This window comes from Dendropsophus ebraccatus, chromosome 5, assembly GCF_027789765.1.
Source record: "Dendropsophus ebraccatus isolate aDenEbr1 chromosome 5, aDenEbr1.pat, whole genome shotgun sequence".
NCBI classification, from domain to species: domain Eukaryota; kingdom Metazoa; phylum Chordata; class Amphibia; order Anura; family Hylidae; genus Dendropsophus; species Dendropsophus ebraccatus.
Genome location: NC_091458.1, coordinates 139,904,098 through 139,930,051, shown reverse-complemented (window position 1 = coordinate 139,930,051; position 25,954 = coordinate 139,904,098). Strand labels below are relative to the sequence as shown.

General features: G+C 46.8%; 1 protein-coding gene across 2 annotated transcripts; it reads right to left on the bottom strand.

The window, feature by feature from the left end:
• Nucleotides 1-2,507: 2,507 nt before the first annotated feature.
• Nucleotides 2,508-25,716, bottom strand: TADA2A (transcriptional adaptor 2A). Of its 2 annotated transcripts, none has more exons than XM_069971469.1 (15): nucleotides 25,573-25,716; nucleotides 20,409-20,515; nucleotides 19,785-19,844; nucleotides 18,967-19,058; nucleotides 18,285-18,442; nucleotides 14,633-14,721; nucleotides 12,280-12,352; nucleotides 11,892-11,955; nucleotides 11,368-11,411; nucleotides 9,951-10,061; nucleotides 9,690-9,761; nucleotides 7,800-7,932; nucleotides 6,832-6,875; nucleotides 4,587-4,660; nucleotides 2,508-3,206 (listed from the first exon to the last, which is right to left on the bottom strand). In XM_069971469.1, the coding sequence occupies exons 1-15, from the start codon at nucleotides 25,595-25,597 to the stop codon at nucleotides 3,015-3,017; spliced, it is 1,338 nt and encodes a 445-aa protein (XP_069827570.1). In that variant the 5' UTR covers nucleotides 25,598-25,716; the 3' UTR covers nucleotides 2,508-3,014. The 2 variants fall into 2 exon arrangements, with proteins under 2 accessions (XP_069827570.1, XP_069827571.1); XM_069971470.1 differs by lacking the exon at nucleotides 25,573-25,716 and adding an exon at nucleotides 25,357-25,476.
• Between the last annotated feature and the right edge of the window lie 238 nt (nucleotides 25,717-25,954).

Here is a 25,954-nt window from a genome sequence, read left to right as displayed (position 1 = left end):
AGCGTACCTGTACCTGTACACCAGGTGTCGTGTCGCTGCAGAGGGTTCTGCAACTTATTACACTGCAACACTCTGCTTTAGGCTAGGTTCACACTGCGTTTTCAGCATCCGTTTAACGCATCCGTTTTTTGCAAAAAACGCATGAAAAACGGATTGCAAAAAACGGATTCATTTGTGTGCATCCGTTTTTCCATTGACTTCCATTATAAAAAAAAAACGGATCCGTTTTTTTGGCGGATCAAAACGGACCAAAAAACGTTGCTGACCCTATTTTTCTGGAAGTTAAAAAAAACGGATCCGTTAAACGGATGCTGAAAACGCAGTGTGAACCTAGCCTAAGCAAAATGTTCACTCTTTTGTTTTCACCTACAAGAAGAGGTTTGCTAAAAGTTCTCTGAGCAGGGGTGATTATTTAAAAATGAGAAAACCTTGGGGTGCAGTAAATGTACAGAATCCAGAACATTCACTTACTCTAGTCTCTTCTTTCTGATCCCTGTGTGACGGTTTATCTGTGCAGGAATGAAATGTTACAGGAACCAGGAAAAATAGAGGGGCAACAAGATACCAGGACAAGTGAGTATGTGGTCTTATGTATTTTCAGTTGCTCCCTGAGGCATAAAGTGACTCAAAATTGCATGTCAAAGTTGACTGAATAAACGTCCAAAAATTGCTTGTAAAAAAAAAAAAGCCAAGGAAACTGTGTTTGAAGGAAGCTGAATGTGTTACTCCATAAGGTCAGTGTCTGTATGTTAATCTGCAGCAAGTACATTTCTTTAAAATGTGGCTGCCGTTATAACTTTCAAAATCTAAATCATTAGAGGATGTCATACAAAGCAAGTTTGCAATTTACATTCATTATTTCTTAGTCCTCATGCTTTATAACAAAGCTATACTTACTGTATCCAGGTCCAGTCTCTTGAAGACATGCTATATAACACCTATACTTACTGTATCCAGGTCCAGTCTCTTGAAGACATGCTATATAACAGCTATACTTACTGTATCCAGGTCCAGTCTCCTGAAGACATGCTATATAACAGCTATACTTACTGTATCCAGGTCCAGTCTCCTGAAGACATGCTATATAACAGCTATACTTACTGTATCCAGGTCCAGTCTCCTGAAGACATGCTATATAACAGCTATACTTACTGTATCCAGGTCCAGTCTCCTGAAGACATGCTATATAACAGTTATACTTACTGTATCCAGGTCCAGTCTCCTGAAATTCTTTAGTCTTGTGCTGGTTGGAAAAAATAAAACAGAGGAAGTCCTGTGCGCTCACACAGAAGGCAGTCTGATGTGACTGATGGGACGATTTGAGCCGTGACACTCTGTACTGGCCAGAACTTCCTGCGCTTCCTCACTTATACCAACCAGCACAAGACTAAAAAGTTCAGGAGACTGGACCTGGGATACAGTAAGTACAGCTGTTATATAGCATATCTTCAGGAGACTGGACCTGGATACAGTAAGTATAGCTGTTATATAGCATGTCTTCAGGAGACTGGACCTGGATACAGTAAGTATAGCTGTTATATAGCATGTCTTCAGGAGACTGGACCTGGATACAGTAAGCATAGTTGTTATATAGCAGCCTTTAGGAGACTGGACCTGGATCCAGTAAGAATAGCTGTTATATAGCAGCCTTTAGGAGACTGGACCTGGATCCAGTAACTATAGCTGTTATATAGCTGCCCTCAGGAGACTGGACCTAGATACAGTAAGTATAGCTGTTATATAGCTGCCGTCAGAAGACTGGACCTGGATACAGTAAGTATAGCTGTTATATAGCAGCCTTCAGGAGACTGGACCTGGATACAGTAAGTATAGCTGTTATATAGCAGCCTCCAGCCTGGACCTGTATTTTATAGCATAATAAAAAATAAAATAAAATAACCGAAAATATGTGTATACACTTATAGCGCTACAGTTCGTGCTTAAATGGTGGAAAAGAGGCTTCCTGAGAGATACTGTCCTCTAAAAATGTTAACATAATATATCTTATGTAAAATATGTGAGTAGATAGTAACAATGGTCCGTTCAAGCAGTTTAGGTATCCTTAGTGATATATAGCTATATTGCTGAATACCTGGTAGTTATGTGATATGGTATGGTATCCTCAATTATTCTGTGTCCTTTCAGTAGTTGTAGGTGTTGGCAGTGGGCCCCGGACGGTGGCTCCACTACTACCAACTCTCGGCATGCGGTGAGTAATCCAAAGGTTTTCCACAGAGTAGCAGTGACGTCACTGTAGTAGTTGCCGTAGTTCTTGCAGGTCAAACATCTAACATGTTTCAGCGATCAGCAGTCGCCCTCATAAGGGTGTTAAAATAAAATGGGTAGATCTTATGGTGCCTGACCTGGTACCCTGTAGCAAAACTCCAGCTGGAGTGGGATAAAGGATGAAAACCTAGAGAATAGTGGAGATTCTGTGTCCCAAAGCCAAGCTGGTTCAGTAGCACAGTGGGTCCACACTTGTAACAACACATATATAAAAACAAATGTACAAAAATACAATTTTATTTAATAATGTGCTATTCACATTTACATCATATCAATATTGCGGCTAGAAGGAAAGCTCAATGACCACAAAGTTACATACATTATACATGGGGGTATGGGGAAACATACTGTCTTTTAATGACTGTACCATCAGCTAAAGCCCCTTGCACACTAGTGTTACACAGAATGCTACGTGTGTGATGGTTTATACCTGTCTCATTGCATTATATATAATAGTGTGTATGTGGCCTAAGAATAAACTTACATCAGAACTTCTACAGACAATAAAGAGCACTGAAAAACTGGGCTCAAGTTCTTGCAATGCCATTTTCAAAACCTTTCCATATACATGAGAGCTACTATACATATAACCAGTAATAATACTTGCTGGGAACAGCAGCTGCACATACAAAGTACAAGAAACTACAATGTAACCGCACGACAAACACATACACGAGAGCTTCTGGGTCCAGTCTCTGAAGAACAGTAATACAAAGGAAAGGAGTGGCTTATGGTTGCGGCTTTGTGATATATCCTTCTTGTAATAAGAAATCATAAATTTTCCGGGTCTTATTTACATCAATTTTTATAAGAGCTCGAGCCTGTGCCAGCCGTAAGCTTCCTTGCTTGTTGCACTCATTTACAAGGGCGGCTTTATACTCCAAGTAAGCGCCAGGGACTAATCTCACCACCTGACACAGCTGGAAAACAAGACAGGATAAGTAATTAGAATACTATTCAGAAGAGATATATAAGGTATATATACACACACACACACACACACTGAGGTTAAAGGTTATATATATATATATATATATATATATACACACACACACACATACACTGAGGTTAAAGGTTATCTTACATCATGAATACATAGACATTGATCTCCGTAACAGAGAACAGAATCTTCACTAAGAAGTAAGTGATCGCCACTGCTCCCTTTATACTCTATAGGAGCTTCTCAGGGTAGACAGATTCATTCTCAGAGATTTGGTTCCCCGTTCTCAGGGGAGACTGTATTTGTCATCCTGGAGATCACAGTGGTCCCAGCGTTGAGACATCCTCCCTTCTGGAGACTAACAATTCCTTCCATACATGTCATTACCTTTTCAGTCTCTGTCCACCAGTTCTGAGCTGCTGCTTTTGGTGAAGACACAGAAAAAGGTGTGTGAGCTGTTCTCTGTCTCCCCCTCCTCCCTTCTCAGACAGCTGATGTAAACAGTGTCCCTGCTCTCTGTGATGCCAGGAGGGTCAATCTGAGGTCAACATACTTGTGATCCTACCGGCAAAACAGAGTGCAGAGACCAGGGACACTGTTTACATGAGCCATCTCAGAAGGTAAGAGGAAGAGAACGGCTCACACACAGTTTTCTATCTTTAGCAGAAAGCAGCAGGATCAGATCTGGGGGAAGGAGACAGAAAACATCATGAAAAATATGGAAAGAATTGTTGGTCTCCAGGAAAGGAAGGGGGGGGGGGGGTTCGATTCAACGTGTACTTTACCCCACTGGATGACCCCTGTAAAGACAAAAGGCTTGGTCCCAAACGAATGTTCTGGCTGATCAATATATATATTTACACACACACACACACACAACGTATAAATTCAAGATAAACTATGGATATAGAAATGTGATCTATATAAAACCTGTAACTGTTATTAAGTTGTGACGACATCACTGCTCACTCTAGATCAGTCTGAAGCAGTGCTTCTCAAACTTTTTCTATGGGAGCCTCACCTAATAGACTAAATGATGCCTGGGCCTCACCAGACTGATCAAGAAGATGCTGGGCCTCACCATCTGTAATGGAAGTCCATGCAAAGATGAAAACTATTGCTCAGTCTACCCTTCATTTGTCTCCTAAACTCTGTATAACATTAAATAAGCACAAAATGAGTCAATAATGTTCCTTAACCAGAGATTGTTGCATTTAGGGAAAGAACTGTGCAGCTTATAGTCACTTTTGTGAATACTGACTCCTCAGCTGCGCCTCACCAACAACAAGGGGAGGCCTCACTGGTTAGAGAAGCACTGGTCTGAAGAACCTATACTATACTTAATATACTTATACTATACCTCTTTCTCTTTGTCATTCAGCTTTTCTGTCCCAGGAAGTCCTGTTAAGTCTAGAGGAGGAGCACTTCTTCTACCTATAACATATATAATGAAGACTGTATTATGTCTTATACAACCAATATACAATATATACAACACAGACCTAATAAACGCAATCACTAGTATCTGCAGCCATTAGATAATGTTCCGTCCAATCCAATCTCGGACTCTATGTTTGTAAGACGACATCGCGTCTAGACGTTTGGAGACCACCAATGTAATATTGAGTTGTGGATTCTCTAACGCATGGAAGAACTAGTAGTATACATGGCATCATGTGGGTACAACCGTTTGGTACAGATTGGTACAACATATGCACCATTTTACCTTTCTTTCATATGACAATCTGAATTTGGCAGGTGAATTACTTCAAAAACCACTAAAATATTTTTGAATTAAAAGGGGTACTCCAGCGCTGATAAAAAAAAAACAAATCTATCATAAACATAGTCTTTACATTTACCATCTCTCTGGAGTCTGTCTCAGTTTGAATTTCCCACTTTTTGCAGGTCCCTGAAGCTCCAGTTGGTGGCTTCATTTTTTATTTACTTCCTGGTTTGGGGTTTCCCATGATGCACTTTGTCTCCTGTGATGTCTAACTGACTCTGTAGAACTGTCAGATGGCTTACATCTTGTTCAGCCAATCAGAGCTGAGCAACCCGAGTCATCTAACAGGGCTTAGACCCGCCTCCCTCTTGATGATGTCATTGTCACAAAATGGCTGCCACAGAGCAGCCTGGGGTCAACAGTTATTAGGTAAGAATGAGTTTACTTCACTTCCTGGTGGGGGATTGAGAGGGAAAAAGATAGGGAAGGGGGCAGATAGGTGATTGAATCATATTACAGTTATATAACTTTGTAATGGGTTTCAATTACTGGGAAAAAGCTTTTCGCTGGAGTACCCCTCTAAGGCCTTATTAACACGGACATGGGAGGCCTGAGGTGGAATCCCCCCGCATGGCAGAATCTCAAATATGATGCTCCCAGTGGGGAAACCGTACGAATATATGTAGGGCTGTAATGAAGCAGCTGTGCATCTGTGTCTATTATGTCTATGCTTGTATGTCTATTATCTGTGCTGCTGCTATTATTGTACCACCTGAATGGTTTGCTGTCACCTGGATTGAGAAAAATTCATCACAGATTTGGCAGCGGCTGTAGTGAGCCGCCACTGAGCAAAATCCACAGCCACAAGAAATTTACAGCAGAAGCCACGGGATTTGGTTCAGATTTGTCACTACACATAACCTGCAGAAATCCTGTGGACTTTCCACTATTAAACATCTGCAGAGTGCAGTACTTCAACAATATACTGTATAACACTATAAACAATTCTTAAATGATAGATTTGTTCACACGTCAATAAAAACTACGTGGAAACAGCCCCCAAAATAAACTGCAAATCAGTGTGGTTTCAGGAAAAAAAAAAAAAAAAAAAAAAATATTATATATATATATACACCCCAAAAAATAACACATTGAATTTAATGGGGAGAGGAAAATAGAAGTGATATACATGGCAGCTCACACTAAAAGCAACGGGAGCTTGAAAAAAAAAAAAAAAAAAAAAAAAAAAAAAAAAGGCTTAAAATAACATCCAAAACTACCTGTACTTTAACCCCATGAGGTAACCTTACATCATGGCGCTGTGGGCGGGGGTGGGGTGTTCAGAGAGGGGTCACGACATGACCCCGCTCTGAACTACGCCGCGTCCGGCTAATTAACCATTTAAACCTTTTTAACATAGGTGTAAAACCCCATCCATGGGTGTCTAGCGGTTTTAACTTTTTTAAAAGCTGTCAAATAAAATAAGTTGCCTATCGCTGTAATCATACAGCCTCAAGGAGCATAGGTAACCTGGCAGTTTGAGTGAAAAAAATAAACTGCTTTTTTTTTTTTATTTCCAAAAAATTTTTTCCCATTCTGACAGCATATTTTATGGAAAAAAATTATGTCTGTCACGGCAAGTACAATTGGCGTCACAAAAAAATAGGAGCTCATATGGGTCTGTAGGTGGAAAAATGCAAGTGATATGGACTTTTAAACACAAGGATGAAAAAAACGAAAGCGCAAAAAATGCTAATTGGCCCGATCCTTCAAAACCAGGCTTAAAAACCATGTAATAACCACGCTGATTTTAATTCCACATGAGTTTTTATTAACATGAGAGATTACTGTATACTGCATTAACTGTAGAGATAAATACCTGAACTGGAAACAATAGGTGCGATCTGGTGTAATCCGGCATCACTAAAAAAAATATATATAGAAAGAACATTGCATGTAAACTATAAAAACAATGTTATACACCCCCAGTATATCTCAGCTGAAGCTTTCCTTCCTTCTACAATCAATGCTTAGTCCCGTTCTTATTTATATTATCATCCACCCACCTATGGAGATATATATAGATTTTCTAATTACTAAAACCAGCGAAATAAAATGTAAAATGGTTGTTTGTAAAAAGCGCAAAAACCAAGAAGTCTACTGCTTAAAAACTTAAAGGGGTAGTCCAGCAAAAAACTTTTTTTTTTTAAATCAACTGGTGTCACAAAGTGCCAGAGATTTGTCATTTACTTCTATCAAAAAAATCTTGTGTCTTTGCATACTTATTAGTTGCTGTATGTCCTATGAAGTTGTGTATTCTTTCCAGTCTGACACAGCGCTCTCTGCTGCCACCTCTGTCCTTGTCAGGAACTGTCCAGAGCAGCAGCAAATCCCCATAGAAAACCTCTCCTGCTCTGGACAGTTCCTGACATGGACAGAGGTGGCAGCAGAGAGCACTGTGTCACACTGGAGAGAATACACCAATTCCTGCAGGATATACAGCAGATGATAAATACTTAAAGACTGGAAATTTTTTAATAGAAGTAAATTACAAATCTCTGGCACCAGTGGATTTGAAACAAAAAAAATTGCTGTACCCCTTTAAACCCTATTAGGGTCACCAAGAAGAATAGGTCTTATAGTGTGTATATTTAGTATACAAAGTCATACTGGTGTTAGCCGTATCGAACCAGTACAACCCTCTAAAAAAAAAAAAAAAGGACCATGTGATGGCTCCGCTCCCGGCCTTTAGCTGCTATATCAAATTGCCTTTATTGGGCTTACTATTGTTCACTTTGTATAGAGTTCTGGATAGAAGGGCCCTGGGTGGACAGGAACTACACTCACATAGCTGCTTGTCTTTTGAGCCACTGTTGGCAGGCATTGCCGTCATGTATGTACTGAAGGACTTCTGACAGCATATTTCGCTTCAATCGTTCTTCTTCCCGGGATTTCTTCAAGCGATCGTATATCCTGGAACCTTTAGTAAAATAGAATGGTAAATCAGATAGGGTAAAATGGTGAAAGGATAATTCTTCTACTGTGCGGCAATGAATCAACCTTATGTGCCCTTCACTATCTTAAGGTCGCCATACTCAATGTTCAGCAAGTATAGACGGATCTGCTACATAACTCGATGATCCTTAGTGATGTCCCTGCAGCCCTTGCTGCAAATATAGAAAACAATACAGTAATAATTAAACTCTCCATGCTCCCCGTTGTCCTCCTGCCTGTTCCCCACTCACCACATCTGAAGCTTCTAAACCAGTCTGTGCAGGGACAGGCCGCTTAGGCAATTACTGGGAGAGACACGACTGCCTTGTGGTCAGTAGAAAAAAAAAATAAATAAATAAAAAATGGCCGCACGTCTATAACTCCATTCACACTGCAGGTTGCACGCTGCTTGTGGCTGAAGTACAGACAAAAAAACAGAAGGTGCAACAGTAACCCACAGGTGCAAGGGCTCACCGTATATACTCCTCCCAGCGTACACACGGCAAACAACCTCTCTGTAGATATTAAAAAGTGAGGATCTTAGCAAACTATTTGAACAAACAGAGTGTACCATGTCGCCACATTAAGGCGTCTTCGAGACATGGTCCCTACTCTAGCATTTTCACACTAGCAATGGCCTCTCCTGGGCTGAATAAGCCTACAACTGGGCAGATAGGAGCCAAATGATCTCTTTTATAGCACCCTTGGGACATGGGTGGAGTGCAGGCCAACAGGAGGTAGCCCCCCCCCCCATATTCAACAGAAAAAAAAGGAAAAATTGGCCGCACATATATGACTCTGTTCACACTGCAGGTTCTGTTGAATGTGGGGGATGTGGCTACCTCCTGTTGGCTTGCACTCCACCCATGTCCCAAGGGTGCTATAAAAGAGATCATTTGGCTCCTATCTGCCCAGTTGTAGGCTTATTCAGCCCAGGAGAGGCCATTGCTAGTGTGAAAATACCAGAGTAGGGACCATAAAGTTGGTGACATGGTACACTCTGTTTGATGAAATAGTTTGCTAAGATCCTCACTTTTTAATATCTACAGAGCGGGTGTTTGCTGTGTGTACACTGGGAGGAGTATATACGGTAAGCCCTTGCACCTGTAGCCTTGTGGTCAGTGTCACTGCACTGACAGGTTAGGATGCGGTGGCCCCAGACAGAGGGGAACAGGCAGGAGGACACCAGGGAGTGGAGAGGTAAAAAATAACTATTTTCTATATACTTTCACCAGCCGCTGACCGTGCATCACGCTGTGTAATAGGAGGTGCAAAGTCAGCGGCTGATAATTTTGAAACTCTGAAAAACAAGAATCAGCTCCTCATTCTTTCTATTACACAGGGCGATATCTGCCCGATTCTGCCTGAGTAGGCAGATAATGGCCCCATGTAATAGAGTCCTTAGTCGTCTGTACAGTGAGCAGAGCACTACTGATGCTTTCTGCTCCGCGTCGCTTACTTTCTCTCTTCACATGTAGGGTGGCGGATGCAAGTCCCAATCATCCACATGCGACAACCATTTGCTGCACGATATCCCCAATCATGTCAGAAGAGAGGAAGTAAAGTCCTAGGGAGCAGGAGGCATCAGCCATTTTCTACTCCCTTTAAATCCCTTTAAACATTTCTATAGGCAGCGTGAGTTTTGTTCATTTTTATGTTGTATATGTGTTCTTACAGCATCAGTCATTATGACAACTGAACTGCAACATGATCAATGGGTCAGGAACAGGAGGATTTCCTTACTGTTAAAGGTTTTGATTCCAGCCTTCCTATATTCCTGCAACCGTTTAATTTCTCTGCGCAGTTCAAATTCCACTAGATTAAAAAAAAAATAAAAATAAATTCACTTTTATTATATTCACTAGTAAACGACATGTCAATTATTTGGGCGGATGGCGGAATACGCCGGCAAATATCATTGAGTCTATGGGACAGGCAGAACTTTAAATGGAGGCCGCGCGGATTCTGTAGTGTGAACGTACACTAACACAGATTGATACTCACATGCATGGCTCTCTATAAACCGATCATGTTTAGTTGCTCCTAAAATTCGAGCAAATCGCCTCATTGTTTCATACAGTTCTTGAATATCTTTGGAATATCTTCTTTCTAAAACTTAAAAACATAAAACGTATTATTGCTACAAAGTAAAATTAATTTAATTAAAAAAATTAAATAAATAAATGATGGAAGCCTTGATTTACCTTTCAGGCGATCACAGTTGTGGACCCTCTGGAGGAAGCAGATTGGCTCAGCTTTCAAGTACACAGTCCTGGCTTTTTTCCCTGCATTACTCTAGCCAAACCCCAGCCCCCACATCCTGTGTCCCCTCTTGGTTTCTGTGCTATACAAAGTAGGCTGGAGCAGCTCTGCACTGTTGTAGCACTCGCCTAAAGCGCCATATGCACTAACCAGATAAAATGCATTGCAATCATTTTGGTAAGCACACGGGATGGGTCTGCCCCTGGGACTGCAGAAACATAAATGAGAGGCTCCTGGCTATTTCTAGTCCAAACATAGGAGCTGCAGTTATAAGGACCATGACAACCAGAAACTGCATGTAAGATATATTCACAAGTTGGTTAGGTTGTAGCTTGCAAAAGTCACAAGGAAAACCACAACATGTGAATGGACAGTATTGCGTCTATCCAGACCTTACTGTATTATGTGCCTATTTAGACCTTACTGTATTGTCTATCCAGACCTTACTGTATTAGACACTGTATTATGATGTGTCTGTCCAGAACTTATTGTATTATGTGCCTATCCACAACTCAGTGTATTGTGTGTCTATCCAGACATAGAAACACAGATGTTTCTATGTTTCTATCCAGACCTTACCATATTATGTGCCTATCCAGACCTTACCATATTATGTGCCTATCCAGACCTTACCATATTATGTGCCTATCCAGACCTTACCATATTATGTGCCTATCCAGACCTTACCATATTATGTGCCTATCCAGACCTTACCATATTATGTGCCTATCCAGACCTTACCATATTATGTGCCTATCCAGACCTTACCATATTATGTGCCTATCCAGACCTTACCATATTATGTGCCTATCCAGAACTTGCTGTATTATGTGCCTATCCAGGACGTACTGTGTTGTTTATGCAAATATCTGATCAGCTCATATCAGTCTGCACATAAAGCTTGCTGGACATGGTAATACACTGACCTCTACTACAGTAAGAACTTTAAATGCACACAATGATGTATTTCAGATTGTAGGTCACGTATACAGGTATGTATTGGGTAAAAAATATGCAACAATTTTTTCATTATTGCATCCCATAAAATCAGGTACCATCGACTTAAAGGAGATATCCAGGATTAGAAAAACCACAAACAGCGCCATCCCTGTCACCAGGACACACAAATGTTTGAAGATTATAAGTAAAAACTACTTACTTTGAAATTTCCTCAGATTTATGAGGCCATGTTCTCTTATTATTCTATGAAAATGGAAAAAAAAATCATGTTTAATGGCAAATCCTACCCAAAATCCATTTTTTTTTCTCCAGGCCCAGAAACGATAGTACCTGTCCTATATTTTTCGGGAATTCTAAAACAGATGCCCCATAGAACCCTATGGAGTCATCCAGAATTCCAGACAGCTCTGGATACACATCTGGAAACTGTCCGGAATTTTGGATGCATTGCATGGCAGCACTGTCCAGTAAAAGCACTCAGGCAAGCGCCACCAGGTGCTGATGCTGGCCCTTTAACTGTACGTCCAGGAGCATTATGCTTTCAGCCACAGTGACGTCATAAAGTTTCCTGACTTCTCCTGTAAGGCTTCCTGACCGTACAAGCAGTCACGGAAGTGTGCAGGGGGCCAAATCATGACAATCTTTTCTCATCCACAGACATTCCCTCTCCTTGTTATTTGCTTATTTGGTAAAATTCACGAATAAAGTCCGCCATTACACTACCTTTTCCGCCGCTGTCTCTCTTTCAGTCGGGAATGGTAGATGTCCACAACAGCAATTTTTAGGGCTGCAAAAAAAATAAATAAATAAATAAATTACATACTAGAACATTCAATGGTTCCTATTATAAAATGTAGGTAAATGGTTACTGCTATAGATGAATGGACGTCCTAGATGTTGTATCACATGTTACATGTGACTTTCTAGATAAGAAAAACACTGGGTAAAGTTTATGTTTTGTAATGTTGCTGCACACAGTAGGGAGAGGGGCGTTGTGCTAAGTACTGGCATAAAAAGCTGCTTTAACCCTCTAAATTATAAGAGAGTAAAACCAGAGCCATTTCCACAGATCAGAAGCTGCTATGGTGGGCAGAGAATATTGTGTACTTACCATGTAAAACCTCGGAATCATCTTCTACAAAATCAATGTCCCTTAGATCCCATTCTGCATAGTTGTCAAACTCCTTGGACACAAAAACAAAAGAAAAATAATTATCTAATTTGTTACTTTTAGCGCAGGGGCCGGGGAGGGGGTGGATGAAAGCTTCAACGTCCACTTACCTCCCCAGTTCCAGCACTGGGTCCTGCATCACGCTGCTCCGATCTCCAGTGCCCAGCCGCTTCCTGGTCAGTCATGCTGCTTCAGACGTAATGTTTCCAGCCTGCTCAGCCATTTAGGGGCTGTAGTGGGACCCCACCCCTGCTAAATGGCTGAACGGGCTTTAAATGTCACATCTCAAGCTGTGTCCAAGACCAGAAGGCAGCTGGGCAGTGCGATGCTGGACCCAGCGCTGGATCCGGGGGAAGTAAGTGGGCATTGTCCTTCGTCCACCCCCTCCCTAGCCATAGGGAGAAAAGCCCTCCCGCCCAGAGTACCCTTTCAGGCCGTGCCATCTCTGCACCCCCCCCTCCTTACAGCCAGGACCTTGTGAGAACAGGTGTAAAACAACCTATAAAATACTAGACATGTGAGATCAAAAGATGTACTCGCCATCAACTCCTCCTGCGCTGAGGCTTAAAGGGGTTATTCAGGATTCAAATACCACCGTTATAATACCACAGACAACCTAAGGACAGGTGTGGTGCTGCCATGTTGTTTTTAATATTAACCCCTTTAATATCGGTTGCTAGATTGTATGACTACTAGTAATAAACGGCAAAATCCAGTTTGAAACTAAATATAATAGAATACATAGTACAATGGGACTGAAAGGTATGAATAACTAAGTGGTGGATGTCAGCCGGAAACTCAGGACCTCACAGCACACAACCCCCCCCCCCCTACAAAAAAAAAACGATATCTGCTGAATTGGGAAAAGTTTATTAGGCAAAAATGTACGGTGACAATGAACTCCAAGTAAACAGCAGCCATTGTAAAGGTGACAAGCCAGCAAGCAGATGAAGGGAGTGGATAGAGCACAGGACTAACAGAAGGTTCTCTGCTGCTCCAGATCTGCTATAAGAGGAGACGTCACCACCTCACCCTCTGCTTCACCATGACCAAGAGACGGCAGGGTCTAGTGTTAAGAGAGCTGTGAGAGAGTCTTGCAGAGTTTGGTGCTTCTACCCTCTAAGGCAGGCATGTCCAAACTTTTTTCGAAGAGTGCCAAATTTGCTGAAGTGAACATGTGCGGGGGCCGACCATTTTGCTTGACATTCTTTGGACCATTAAAATGAATGCAAATAAACTTTTTTTTTTACAAAGTTTATTGAAAACTGCATACTTTTTATAATTAAAAAATCCCGGGGCACACCACCAACCAAAATGGCACAAAATGACACTAAAGCAGGACATATTATACATAATAATAATAATAATATAGATTCTAAATGTATTTATACTCACTCAGTGTGAAACCTGGGCCTGTTTCGAAAAACACAAAAGGGATATCCCCATGTTTCTCTCCCCCCTGCTTCTCCCCCATCCCCATGTTTCTCTCCCCCCTGCTTCTCCCCATCCCCATGTTTCTCTCCCCCCTGCTTCTCCCCCATCCCCATGTTTCTCTCCCCCCTGCTTCTCCCCCATCCCCCTGCTTCTCTCCCCTGTTTCTCCCCCATCCCCATGTTTCTCTCCTCCCTGCTTCTCCCCCATCCCCCTGCTTCTCTCCCCTGTTTCTCCCCCATCCCCATGTTTCTCTCCTCCCTGCTTCTCCCCCATCCCCCTGCTTCTCTCCCCTGTTTCTCCCCCATCCCCATGTTTCTCTCCTCCCTGCTTCTCCCCCATCCCCCTGCTTCTCTCCCCTGTTTCTCCCCCATCCCCATGTTTCTCTCCCCCCTGCTTCTCCCCCATCCCCATGTTTCTCTCCCCCCTGCTTCTCCCCCATCCTCATGTTTCTCTCCCCCCTGCTTCTCCCCTGTTTCTCCCCCATCCCTGCTCACCTTCCTTAAGATGCTCGCCGCGGGCGCCGTCCCCCTCACCTACTGGCCCGGACGTGCTCCTCCAATCAGGGGAGACCCCTGATTGGAGGAGCACGTCCGGGCCAGTAGGTGAGGGGGACGGCGCCCGCGGCACACTGGTTGGAAAACACTGCTCTAGTGCACGGGAAAGGAAAGCCGAAATCTCGGACATCGCGAGATTTCGGCTTTCCTTTTCTGTGCACTAGAGCAGTGTTGCTGCCGGATACCTGGGGGGCCGCAAAAGTTCGGAACGCGGGCCGCAAATGGCCCGCGGGCCGGACTTTGGACATGCCTGCTCTAAGGTCTCTGGAGACGGAGACTGGACTATACATGAACCCAGCACTCACCTCTATAAAATCTGCCCTTGCTGGCATATATCCCGCCATGTCTCTAGAAAGCAGAGAATCAAAGGTTGGTCTAGGTGGGTCTTCACAAGCTAAAAGAGACAATATCATACGTAAAAACACTGTCTGGATAAATACTCAAATCATACATAATATTAAAACCCATCTAAGCATGGACTTCACAAGGTCTCTGAAGAAGTCCTATGGGGAACCTGGTATCCAGACATCAGAAGCAACCTTTAAAGGGGTACTCCGGTGGGAGAAAAGATCTGAAGTAGTGCTGCAGTTGTATAGAAAATAAGAAGCTATTCTTACCTCTCCAAGTCCCCCGATGTCCTCCTGCAATGTCTCCAGGTCCCCTGCTGAACAAATCCTGCCACCTCAAGTCTCTTGTGCTGGCAGTGACAGCTTGCTCAGCCAATCACTGGCCGCTGCGCTGCTTCGTTGTGTCAGTGATTGGCTGAGCAAGCTGTCACTGCCAATTCAAGTCTCAGAAGAGGCAGTGGGATCGTTCTGAGGGGGGGGGGGGATTGGGACCCAGAGACGCCAAAGGAGGACATGGGGGAGCGCAGAGAGGTAAAAGGAGCTTCTTTAGATTTTATATAACTGCAGCACTACGTCAAATGCTTTCTCACACAGGAGTACCCCTTTAAGCCTTATAATTTGAGAGGTACGAATGAGACTTGTGCCTCCAGCACATCCCACAGATGCTCGACTGGATTGATGGCTGAGGAATGAGGAGGCCAAGTGAACTCCCTGTTCCCCCTGTTATGTCCCTCAAACTGTTTCCCAAACTGTACATTTCGCCCCTGAAAGAAGTCACTGCTATTAGGGAATAATGCTGCTAAAAAGAGGAGAGGACTAGAGCAATGTTTAAGTGGGTGGCATCACAAATGCTGGGAGCCCAGGTATCCAAGCAGAACATTGCCCAGAGCATTACACTACCTCTAGCAGCCTGCACTTTACTATAGTAACTCCTGGTGCAATTTCTTCCCCAGGTAAGTACACAAGATGTGAAAGAAAACCTGATTCATCAGACCAGACCCCCTTCTCCCATTTCCCTGAGGTCCAGTTGTGACGTGCCCATCTGTTAGCAGTGGAGAGGGGTCGGCATAAGCACTGTGACTGGTCTGCAGCTACACAACCACATACACTGTAACGCAACCAGCAAGGACTACTTCTGCTACACTATTTATAGCACTTTTGTGGGGTCGGAGCCGGATGCAAGAATGCTCTTAACCTTAGTTCAATGTTGGCCACCCATGAGGTCTTCATTGGACCACTTTTAGTAGATACAAACCTATAGTCTGTAGGGCACAAAGACTCTCACTAGAACGCTGAGCTGTAATACCACCCACAGCTTCTACTCTACAACAATGAACTGATGTGAGAGCGCCCTTTCAGGAAGGAACCCAAGATGGCGGCCCCTCTATCCAAAGAGCAGGCCACCAACTGGCATAACCTTCTACAGTTAAAGGGGTATTCCCCCCAAAATTATTTTTGCATTAATACGCTGCCCACCCGTAGCTTTCCATCTTTCCAATATAAAGTTATTAAGGATTCTGCACAGTTTTGCTGTTATCCAGCAGCATTCACCCCCACCGAATGCATAGAAACATCAGACCTCAGTCCACTCCGACACCGCTCCCTGCTCCTGGCCCCCACCCTCCGTGTCGGCATCACGTGTCCTCAGTCCCAGCACAGTGAAGTGACTGAGAACACTGATAGGGTGGATGTTGTTACAGAGGGAGACAGTGATCAGCGCAGCTGTGACTGTCTCCCTCTCTAACAGCGGCGACCCGGTCACCCCCAGCCCAGAGCTCACCCCGTGTCCAGAGCCTCCCGGCAGCGCTCACCTGCAGCACACAGTCCCCCCCCCCCATCACCCGTGGCATCCCTCACTCACCCGCGGCACCCCCCCCCGGCGAGCTCCGCCTCCGCGATCGCCCGTGGCAATCTCAGCCCCCCGCGGCAAGCTCCGCCCTGAGATCGCCCGCGACAAGCTCCGCCCCTCGCAATCGCAGCATCACCGCCAACTCAGCTCTGCTACACCTTCCCGCCAACTCAGCTCTGCTACACCTTCCCCCAACTCAGCTCTGCTACACCTTCCCCCAACTCAGCTCTGCTACACCGCCTCCCCCCAACTCAGCTCTGCTACACCGCCTCCCCCCAACTCAGCTCTGCTACACCGCCTCCCCCCAACTCAGCTCTGCTACACCGCCTCCCCCCAACTCAGCTCTGCTACACCGCCTCCCCCCAACTCAGCTCTGCTACACCGCCTCCCCCCAACTCAGCTCTGCTACACCGCCCCCCCCCCCAACTCAGCTCTGCTACACTGCCCCCCCCCTAACTCAGCTCTGCTACACCGCCCCCCCCCTAACTCAGCTCTGCTACACTGTTATCATCTCCTTCATTGTCTCTGCTACATCACCATCATCAGGTAGAAGCATTGCATGATGGGAAATGTAGTTTCCTATCTTGGATATAGATCGTGGACAGTAAACTCAACTTTAGTGATCAGTGCCAGGCAGCAGCTGCCAAGGCGAATAAAATAATGGGGTGCATCAAAAGAGGTATAGATGCTAAAGATGAGGACATATTTTTGCCTCTTTATAAATCACTAGTCAGACCACATATGGAATATTGTGTACAGTTTTGGGCACCGGTATATAAGAAGGACACAGCTGAACTATAGCGGGTGCAGAGGAGGGCAACAAAGGTCATTAAGGGAATGGGTGGGTTACAGTACCAGGACAGGTTATCACGCTTGGGGTTATTTACGCTAGAAAAAAAGACGTCTTAGGGGCGATCTGATCACAATGTACAAATATATGAAAGGACAGTACAGAGATCTTTGTAGTGGTCTTTTTACTCCTAGGTCTGTAACCATGACAAGGGGGCATCCTCTACGTCTAGAGGAAAGAAGATTTCATCATCAGCATTGACGCGGGTTCTTTACTGTACGAGCGGTAAGACTGTGGAACTCTCTGCCACATGATGTTGTCATGGCCGATTCATTAAATAAGTTCAAGGGAGGTCTGGATGCTTTTCTTGAACAATATAATATTACAAGTTATGGGCATTAGATTTCTGGTGATACGTTGATCCAGGGATTGTTCTGGTTGCCATTGCAGTCGGGGGGAGTTTTCTCCCTGTGGTGGGGTGGTTGTCGTCTGCCTCATAGGGGTTTTTGCCTTCCCTGGATCAACACAGTAGGGTTTCGCTAGGTTGAACCTAATGAACTCTTGTCTTCTTTCAACCTTATTTACTATGTTACTATGTCTTTTAGAAAAACTTGTAACTCAGGAACGGAAGCAGCTAGAAAGATGGGAGAGGGCTCAAAATACTCAGGGGGACTTGGTGAGTAAGACCAGCTAGGTTTGGGAGCATTTCATTTTTTTAGCTCTTGGGGGGGGGGGGGGGGGAATACCCCTTTAAGGCCCAATGTGCGGTTGTAGTAGTTTGCAGGTTCTTTAGAAGGAACAATAATTCACGTAGCAGGATCGCACAAATGATCGCTGCATGGAATGTGCAGCCATTTAAATACATTTTTATCGACACATCTCCCGTTTATACATTAGAGATGTGACTCATTTTCTATAAGGCAAATCACATATGTAAATCGATAAAAGTTTCATGAACTGCATTCGTTTACCTTGAAATGGAACTGCTGTGTCCACGTTCTTATCCTCCTCTGCCTGTTTCATACTGAGTAAAGTACTTGCAAAGAGTGGATTATTAATGAAGTGCTTCATATAGTGACTTTCACAGTCGTCCTTTGTCCTTGTGCGCATCTGATTAGCGACTTCTTGCCTGCAAGCATTTAAGAACGCCGGTATTTGTATGCAGCGACACTATGTACTATACACTTAGTACTAATACAAGGCCATCACAATAACCCTTCCTAGAGCCTGAATAAACAGTTCTATGTCAGAAGATCAAAAATTATTGGTAAAAAGCAAAAACTAACAGTAAAATACCAGTAATGCTACATAAAATGTGACTAAACTATGTCTGCAAAGAACAGCAACAGATTCAGCAGATATAATATATATATATATATATATATATATATATATATATATATATATAATATATATATATTACACACACATATACACACACACACCAGGGATGGGGAACCTTGGCCTCTCTAGTTGTTGCAAAAATTGTAGTTTTGCAACAGCTGGACAGCCAAGTTTCCCTACCCCTAATATATAAATAAATATATATATCGCTTGTAATAGACCATGGTCTTGCTTAACATTTTGAATGACTGACATCACAATGCTCACCGGGTCATTGTCTCAGTAACGAGATTTATTTCCACAACCTACCAGTTTCCAAATCCACAATCCATCACAGCTTCTAGAAGAGCCATCTCCTCCTGGGCCGTCCAACTGGGATCCAGAACAGGAAAATCTGATGTCTAGGAGAAGAATTCGCAAAATGTACGTTTATATGTGGAAGAAAGAGTCCCCCTTGGTGCTGTTACTTAAAGTGTCACTGTCATTATGAAAAACTTTTGACATGTTAAGAGTTTTGATGGGTCCAGGTCTGAGTGTTCACACCCTGACCGATCATGAGAACGAGTCAGGAGAAGTCATCACTCAGCGCAGTCCACTCCTGGCTCTGTGCCAAGACGGCCTCATAATAAAAGTTTATGGGACATGTCTTTTCTCACTAACCAAGAGCTGGGAGTGGACTGTACAAAGCGAGAACTTATCCTGGCTAGTTCTCATGATCGGGCAGGGTCTAAACACAGAGACCTGGACCAATAAAAACTTTTGACATGCCTCTATGACAAACAAGAAAGTGCACAGGAAAATGAGACCGGCCCACCTAGCACCGTGGCCCCTCTGGCATTTGCCCAAACTGCCAGCTGCCCAGTCCAGACCTGATAAGTGTCTATAGAGAGTCAGTCACTGACCAGGACCGCCCACTTGACTACTTAGACCAGAATGAGCAGAGGTTTACATGAATAAATGACAAGTTATCAAGGGACTTTCTCCACAAAGCTATAAATTATTGTGCTCCTGCTCTATAACATAATGCTGTAAGCTGAACAGTACTGTCAATGTGACAGGCTCCCTGTATGATGGTTTCCTATAGAACAGCACCCCTTATGACTGTCACGTTACGGAATTATACTTACCATTATCTCATAGTTGTGATCACTCTGGTGTTTCTTATATTCAAACCCTCTTGAAAAGCACTAAAGGAAAGACAAAGAAAACTATTTAAATAACTGAAAAATTAAGACAATTAAATGGAATTAGAACAATTAGCCGATGCTGCTTAATATATGTATCGCCCTTCACCAGACACCCACCACTAATAACTGTGTGAAGCCCACCTTAGACCTATACACAGTAAGGGCCCTATTCCACGGGACGATTATCGTTCAGATTATCGTTAAGTCGTTCGAATCTAAGCGATAATTGTTCGGTTGAATAGCAATTAACAATTAACGACTGAACAAGAAATCTTTGATCGCTTAATAAGACCTGGACCTATTTTTATCGTTGCTTGTTCACAAATCGTTCGCATTGAATAAGACGTCGTTAGGTTGTTCGCAGTAGTGACGAACGCAATAACGCCGACAAGACGACCGCAAGAACGATCATAAGTAATGATTATCGTTCCATGTAAACGGCCGAATGATTTCAGGTCTTTCACAATAGCGGTCGTTTGGATCGTTTATCGTTAACGATTATACGAACGATAATCGTCCCGTGGAATAGGGCCCTAAGAGCCAACAAAGCCAGACACCATTTACCTGTAGACAAAGGAGAAATTCTGGTGGTCCACATTCTGCACACTTTATATATGGCTCCATAAGATATGAGGAGCAGCCACGGCATAGGGGTTTATCAAAAGCGTCACCTAGGGCGGCAGTGAGGAGAGAAAACACAAGTAAGCAAGTTTCCTGCTGGGGTGAGTATGGCAGCATAAGGGCAGAGGGCAAAAGTGGTAAAGAACAGCAGGGAAGCTGGAAAAGACCTGGGGATTACCATTGTGCCACAGACTACAAAAAAATGCAAAAATTAATGACCGTATTATTGATTTTAAACTGAATTTATTACTGTTTATTTCTGCGTATTCTAAAAAGTGTTTTAACTTTGATTCATTTGGTCATTACTGCTACGTTACCCCTACAAAACGAGAGCGATAAAATAAAACGGGTTCAAAGACTGCTACAAAAATGGTGGAAGGTATAAAACATATCAGGAAAGACTTAAGGCGAATGTACCACCAGGTACATCACTATGGGCTTTTTTACATGAACAGACCGGAGCTGGCACAGGGATGTCGGTGGCGCGGTCCTTTTTTTTTCTGAACCAGCACCCGGTTCTTGAGCACCATACCAGAGGTGGGCTCGCCGACCCTAGTGTGACCATCTCCCCTTCATTCTAATGGAGCCACGTCACAGGGGGGAGGGGGACACTGGGGATCGGTGAGCCTGCCTCAGTGCTTCATAATACACCAGCGCCATGCATGGGAACCGGGCAGCAGTTTAAGAGAAGGATTACGCCACCAGCATCCCTGCGCTGGCCTGTTCATGTAAAAAGTCCATAGCGATATACCAGGTGGTACATTCACTTTAAAGTGTAACTCATTCAAATATTTTTTGCTGAAATCAACAGTACAAGCAATTTTAAGAAACTCTGTAATAGGTTTTATTAAGCAAAAGAGTTTCCATCTGTAATCACAAAGACATTTCCCAGCATCTGTGCTGGAGGTGAAACCTTCTTTCCTCCAGCCGTAGAGGATGCCCCCCCCCTTGTCGAGCTGAATGTTCATGAGAATGGGGTGCAGAATGGAGATAGCTGACACTGACAGCTACTGAAGGCCTATGGGCCCCTACAGACAAGCTTCTAGTGAGAATGGTGAGTGCGATGACTGACATGTAACAGATCTCCATAAAGAAGCAGTCAGTGGATTCTACACTACAGATCACATAAGCACAGAATGGAGATTTGTTGCGTCTGGTGGGAACGTTTGGTGCCACTTATCGGACCCCCTGATGTAAACCTCCTCCAGAGGTCGTGTCCGGCTATCGTCCTCCTCCTCTTCCATGGGTCGTGTCCGGCTATCGTCCTCCTCCTCTTCCATGGGTCGTGCCCGGTTATCGTCCTCCTCCTCTTCCATGGGTCACGTCCGGCTATCGTCCTCCTCCTCTTCCATGGGTCACGTCCGGCTATCGTCCTCCTCCTCTTCCATGGGTCACGTCCGGCTATCGTCCTCCTCCTCTTCCATGGGTCACGTCCGGCTATCGTCCTCCTCCTCCAGGGGTCACGTCCGGCTATCGTCCTCCTCCTCCTCCAGGGGTCACGTCCGGCTATCGTCCTCCTCCTCCTCCAGGGGTCACGTCCGGCTATCGTCCTCCTCCTCCTCCAGGGGTCACGTCCGGCTATCGTCCTCCTCCTCCTCCAGGGGTCGTGCTATCGTCCACCCCCTCCTCCAGGGGTCGTGCTATCGTCCACCCCCTCCTCCAGGGGTCGTGCTATCGTCCACCCCCTCCTCCAGGGGTCGTGCTATCGTCCACCCCCTCCTCCAGGGGTCGTGCTATCGTCCACCTCCTCCTCCAGGGGTCGTGCTATCGTCCACCTCCTCCTCCAGGGGTCGTGCTATCGTCCACCTCCTCCTCCAGGGGTCGTGCTATCGTCCACCTCCTCCTCCAGGGGTCGTGCTATCGTCCACCTCCTCCTCCAGGGGTCGTGCTATCGTCCACCTCCTCCTCCAGGGGTCGTGCTATCGTCCACCTCCTCCTCCAGGGGTCGTGCTATCGTCCACCTCCTCCTCCAGGGGTCGTGCTATCGTCCACCTCCTCCTCCAGGGGTCGTGCTATCGTCCACCTCCTCCTCCAGGGGTCGTGCTATCGTCCACCTCCTCCTCCAGGGGTCGTGCTATCGTCCACCTCCTCCTCCAGGGGTCGTGCTATCGTCCACCTCCTCCTCCAGGGGTCGTGCTATCGTCCACCTCCTCCTCCAGGGGTCGTGCTATCGTCCACCTCCTCCTCCAGGGGTCGTGCTATCGTCCACCTCCTCCTCCAGGGGTCGTGCTATCGTCCACCTCCTCCTCCAGGGGTCGTGCTATCGTCCACCTCCTCCTCCAGGGGTCGTGCTATCGTCCACCTCCTCCTCCAGGGGTCGTGCTATCGTCCACCTCCTCCTCCAGGGGTCGTGCTATCGTCCACCTCCTCCTCCAGGGGTCGTGCTATCGTCCACCTCCTCCTCCAGGGGTCGTGCTATCGTCCACCTCCTCCTCCAGGGGTCGTGCTATCGTCCACCTCCTCCTCCAGGGGTCGTGCTATCGTCCACCTCCTCCTCCAGGGGTCGTGCTATCGTCCACCTCCTCCTCCAGGGGTCGTGCTATCGTCCACCTCCTCCTCCAGGGGTCGTGCTATCGTCCACCTCCTCCTCCAGGGGTCGTGCTATCGTCCACCTCCTCCTCCAGGGGTCGTGCTATCGTCCACCTCCTCCTCCAGGGGTCGTGCTATCGTCCACCTCCTCCTCCAGGGGTCGTGCTATCGTCCACCTCCTCCTCCAGGGGTCGTGCTATCGTCCACCTCCTCCTCCAGGGGTCGTGCTATCGTCCACCTCCTCCTCCAGGGGTCGTGCTATCGTCCACCTCCTCCTCCAGGGGTCGTGCTATCGTCCACCTCCTCCTCCAGGGGTCGTGCTATCGTCCACCTCCTCCTCCAGGGGTCGTGCTATCGTCCACCTCCTCCTCCAGGGGTCGTGCTATCGTCCACCTCCTCCTCCAGGGGTCGTGCTATCGTCCACCTCCTCCTCCAGGGGTCGTGCTATCGTCCACCTCCTCCTCCAGGGGTCGTGCTATCGTCCACCTCCTCCTCCAGGGGTCGTGCTATCGTCCACCTCCTCCTCCAGGGGTCGTGCTATCGTCCACCTCCTCCTCCAGGGGTCGTGCTATCGTCCACCTCCTCCTCCAGGGGTCGTGCTATCGTCCACCTCCTCCTCCAGGGGTCGTGCTATCGTCCACCTCCTCCTCCAGGGGTCGTGCTATCGTCCACCTCCTCCTCCAGGGGTCGTGCTATCGTCCACCTCCTCCTCCAGGGGTCGTGCTATCGTCCACCTCCTCCTCCAGGGGTCGTGCTATCGTCCACCTCCTCCTCCAGGGGTCGTGCTATCGTCCACCTCCTCCTCCAGGGGTCGTGCTATCGTCCACCTCCTCCTCCAGGGGTCGTGCTATCGTCCACCTCCTCCTCCAGGGGTCGTGCTATCGTCCACCTCCTCCTCCAGGGGTCGTGCTATCGTCCACCTCCTCCTCCAGGGGTCGTGCTATCGTCCACCTCCTCCTCCAGGGGTCGTGCTATCGTCCACCTCCTCCTCCAGGGGTCGTGCTATCGTCCACCTCCTCCTCCAGGGGTCGTGCTATCGTCCACCTCCTCCTCCAGGGGTCGTGCTATCGTCCACCTCCTCCTCCAGGGGTCGTGCTATCGTCCACCTCCTCCTCCAGGGGTCGTGCTATCGTCCACCTCCTCCTCCAGGGGTCGTGCTATCGTCCACCTCCTCCTCCAGGGGTCGTGCTATCGTCCACCTCCTCCTCCAGGGGTCGTGCTATCGTCCACCTCCTCCTCCAGGGGTCGTGCTATCGTCCACCTCCTCCTCCAGGGGTCGTGCTATCGTCCACCTCCTCCTCCAGGGGTCGTGCTATCGTCCACCTCCTCCTCCAGGGGTCGTGCTATCGTCCACCTCCTCCTCCAGGGGTCGTGCTATCGTCCACCTCCTCCTCCAGGGGTCGTGCTATCGTCCACCTCCTCCTCCAGGGGTCGTGCTATCGTCCACCTCCTCCTCCAGGGGTCGTGCTATCGTCCACCTCCTCCTCCAGGGGTCGTGCTATCGTCCACCTCCTCCTCCAGGGGTCGTGCTATCGTCCACCTCCTCCTCCAGGGGTCGTGCTATCGTCCACCTCCTCCTCCAGGGGTCGTGCTATCGTCCACCTCCTCCTCCAGGGGTCGTGCTATCGTCCACCTCCTCCTCCAGGGGTCGTGCTATCGTCCACCTCCTCCTCCAGGGGTCGTGCTATCGTCCACCTCCTCCTCCAGGGGTCGTGCTATCGTCCACCTCCTCCTCCAGGGGTCGTGCTATCGTCCACCTCCTCCTCCAGGGGTCGTGCTATCGTCCACCTCCTCCTCCAGGGGTCGTGCTATCGTCCACCTCCTCCTCCAGGGGTCTTGCTATCGTCCACCTCCTCCTCCAGGGGTCGTGCTATCGTCCACCTCCTCCTCCAGGGGTCGTGCTATCGTCCACCTCCTCCTCCAGGGGTCGTGCTATCGTCCACCTCCTCCTCCAGGGGTCGTGCTATCCTCCTCCTCCTCCAGGGGTCGTGCTATCGCCCACCTCCTCCTCCAGGGGTCGTGCTATCCTCCTCCTCCTCCAGGGGTCGTGCTATCGCCCACCTCCTCCTCCACTCCAGCTGATGTGTACAGACAGTCCTCCTCATATTGCTGGATCTCAGACTAGGAGGCATCTAGGTCTTGTTTGGGACCTGCTCTATGTCCTCCCTGTCATGGCTGATAGGCAGATGGGTAACCATGACACCTGTGTGCGGCTACTGAGGGGCCTCCTCCTCTCCCTGCCAGAGAACCGTCCTTATAATGGAGGGGTCACAGGCATTATACACCCTGCAGCCTGGGCTGATAACATGGAACCACACGGTTACTACAGGCAACAACCAGTAGCATCCTGGCAGCGTCTGACCTGCAGGTGGCGCCATCACCTCCATCACACACAATGGTGGCTCCTATCACAGCTACACTGGATAACGTGGGCGCAGTCACTGATGCAGCAGCGATACGAGAGGAGGCCCGTGCATGTCTATCAGCGCTCTCTGCCACAAGGAAACCGACCTCAGGCCGCCAGAGCCCGCGGTACAGCGAACACCGGACCGCCCGCCCCACAACTAACGTTACCAACCTCTGAAAGGAGCCAAGCGGTCCATGCTGAACACCGGAGCGTCCTCGGGTCCCGGCCCCGCCCCCTCCACACTACAGCCAATCGTCTACGGGGAGACACGCGGGGACCATGGGAAAGCCAGGCGAGACTAATAGATCTCCGAGAGCGTGAGAAGCCTGAGAGCCAGGCGAGACTAATAGATCTCCGACAGCGTGAGAAGCCTGAGAGCCAGGCGAGACTAATAGATCTCTGAGAGCGTGAGAAGCCTGAGAGTCAGGCAAGACTAATAGATCTCTGAGAGCGTGAGAAGCCTGAGAGCCAGAGCGTGAGAAGCCTGAGAGCCAGGCGAGACTAATACATTTCCGAGAGCGTGAGAAGCCTGAGAGCCAGGCGAGACTAATAG

Excerpts from the sequence above, each read along its gene's own strand:
- TADA2A (XM_069971469.1), bottom strand. The coding sequence starts at position 25,597 with ATGGACCGCTTGGCTCCTTTCAGAG. Across the intron at positions 12,353-14,632 it reads CAAGGGCAGATTTTATAGAG|GAGTTTGACAACTATGCAGA; the intron begins GTGAGTGCTGGG and ends TTTGTGTCCAAG. Across the intron at positions 11,412-11,891 it reads GAGAGACAGCGGCGGAAAAG|AATAATAAGAGAACATGGCC; the intron begins GTAGTGTAATGG and ends CCATTTTCATAG.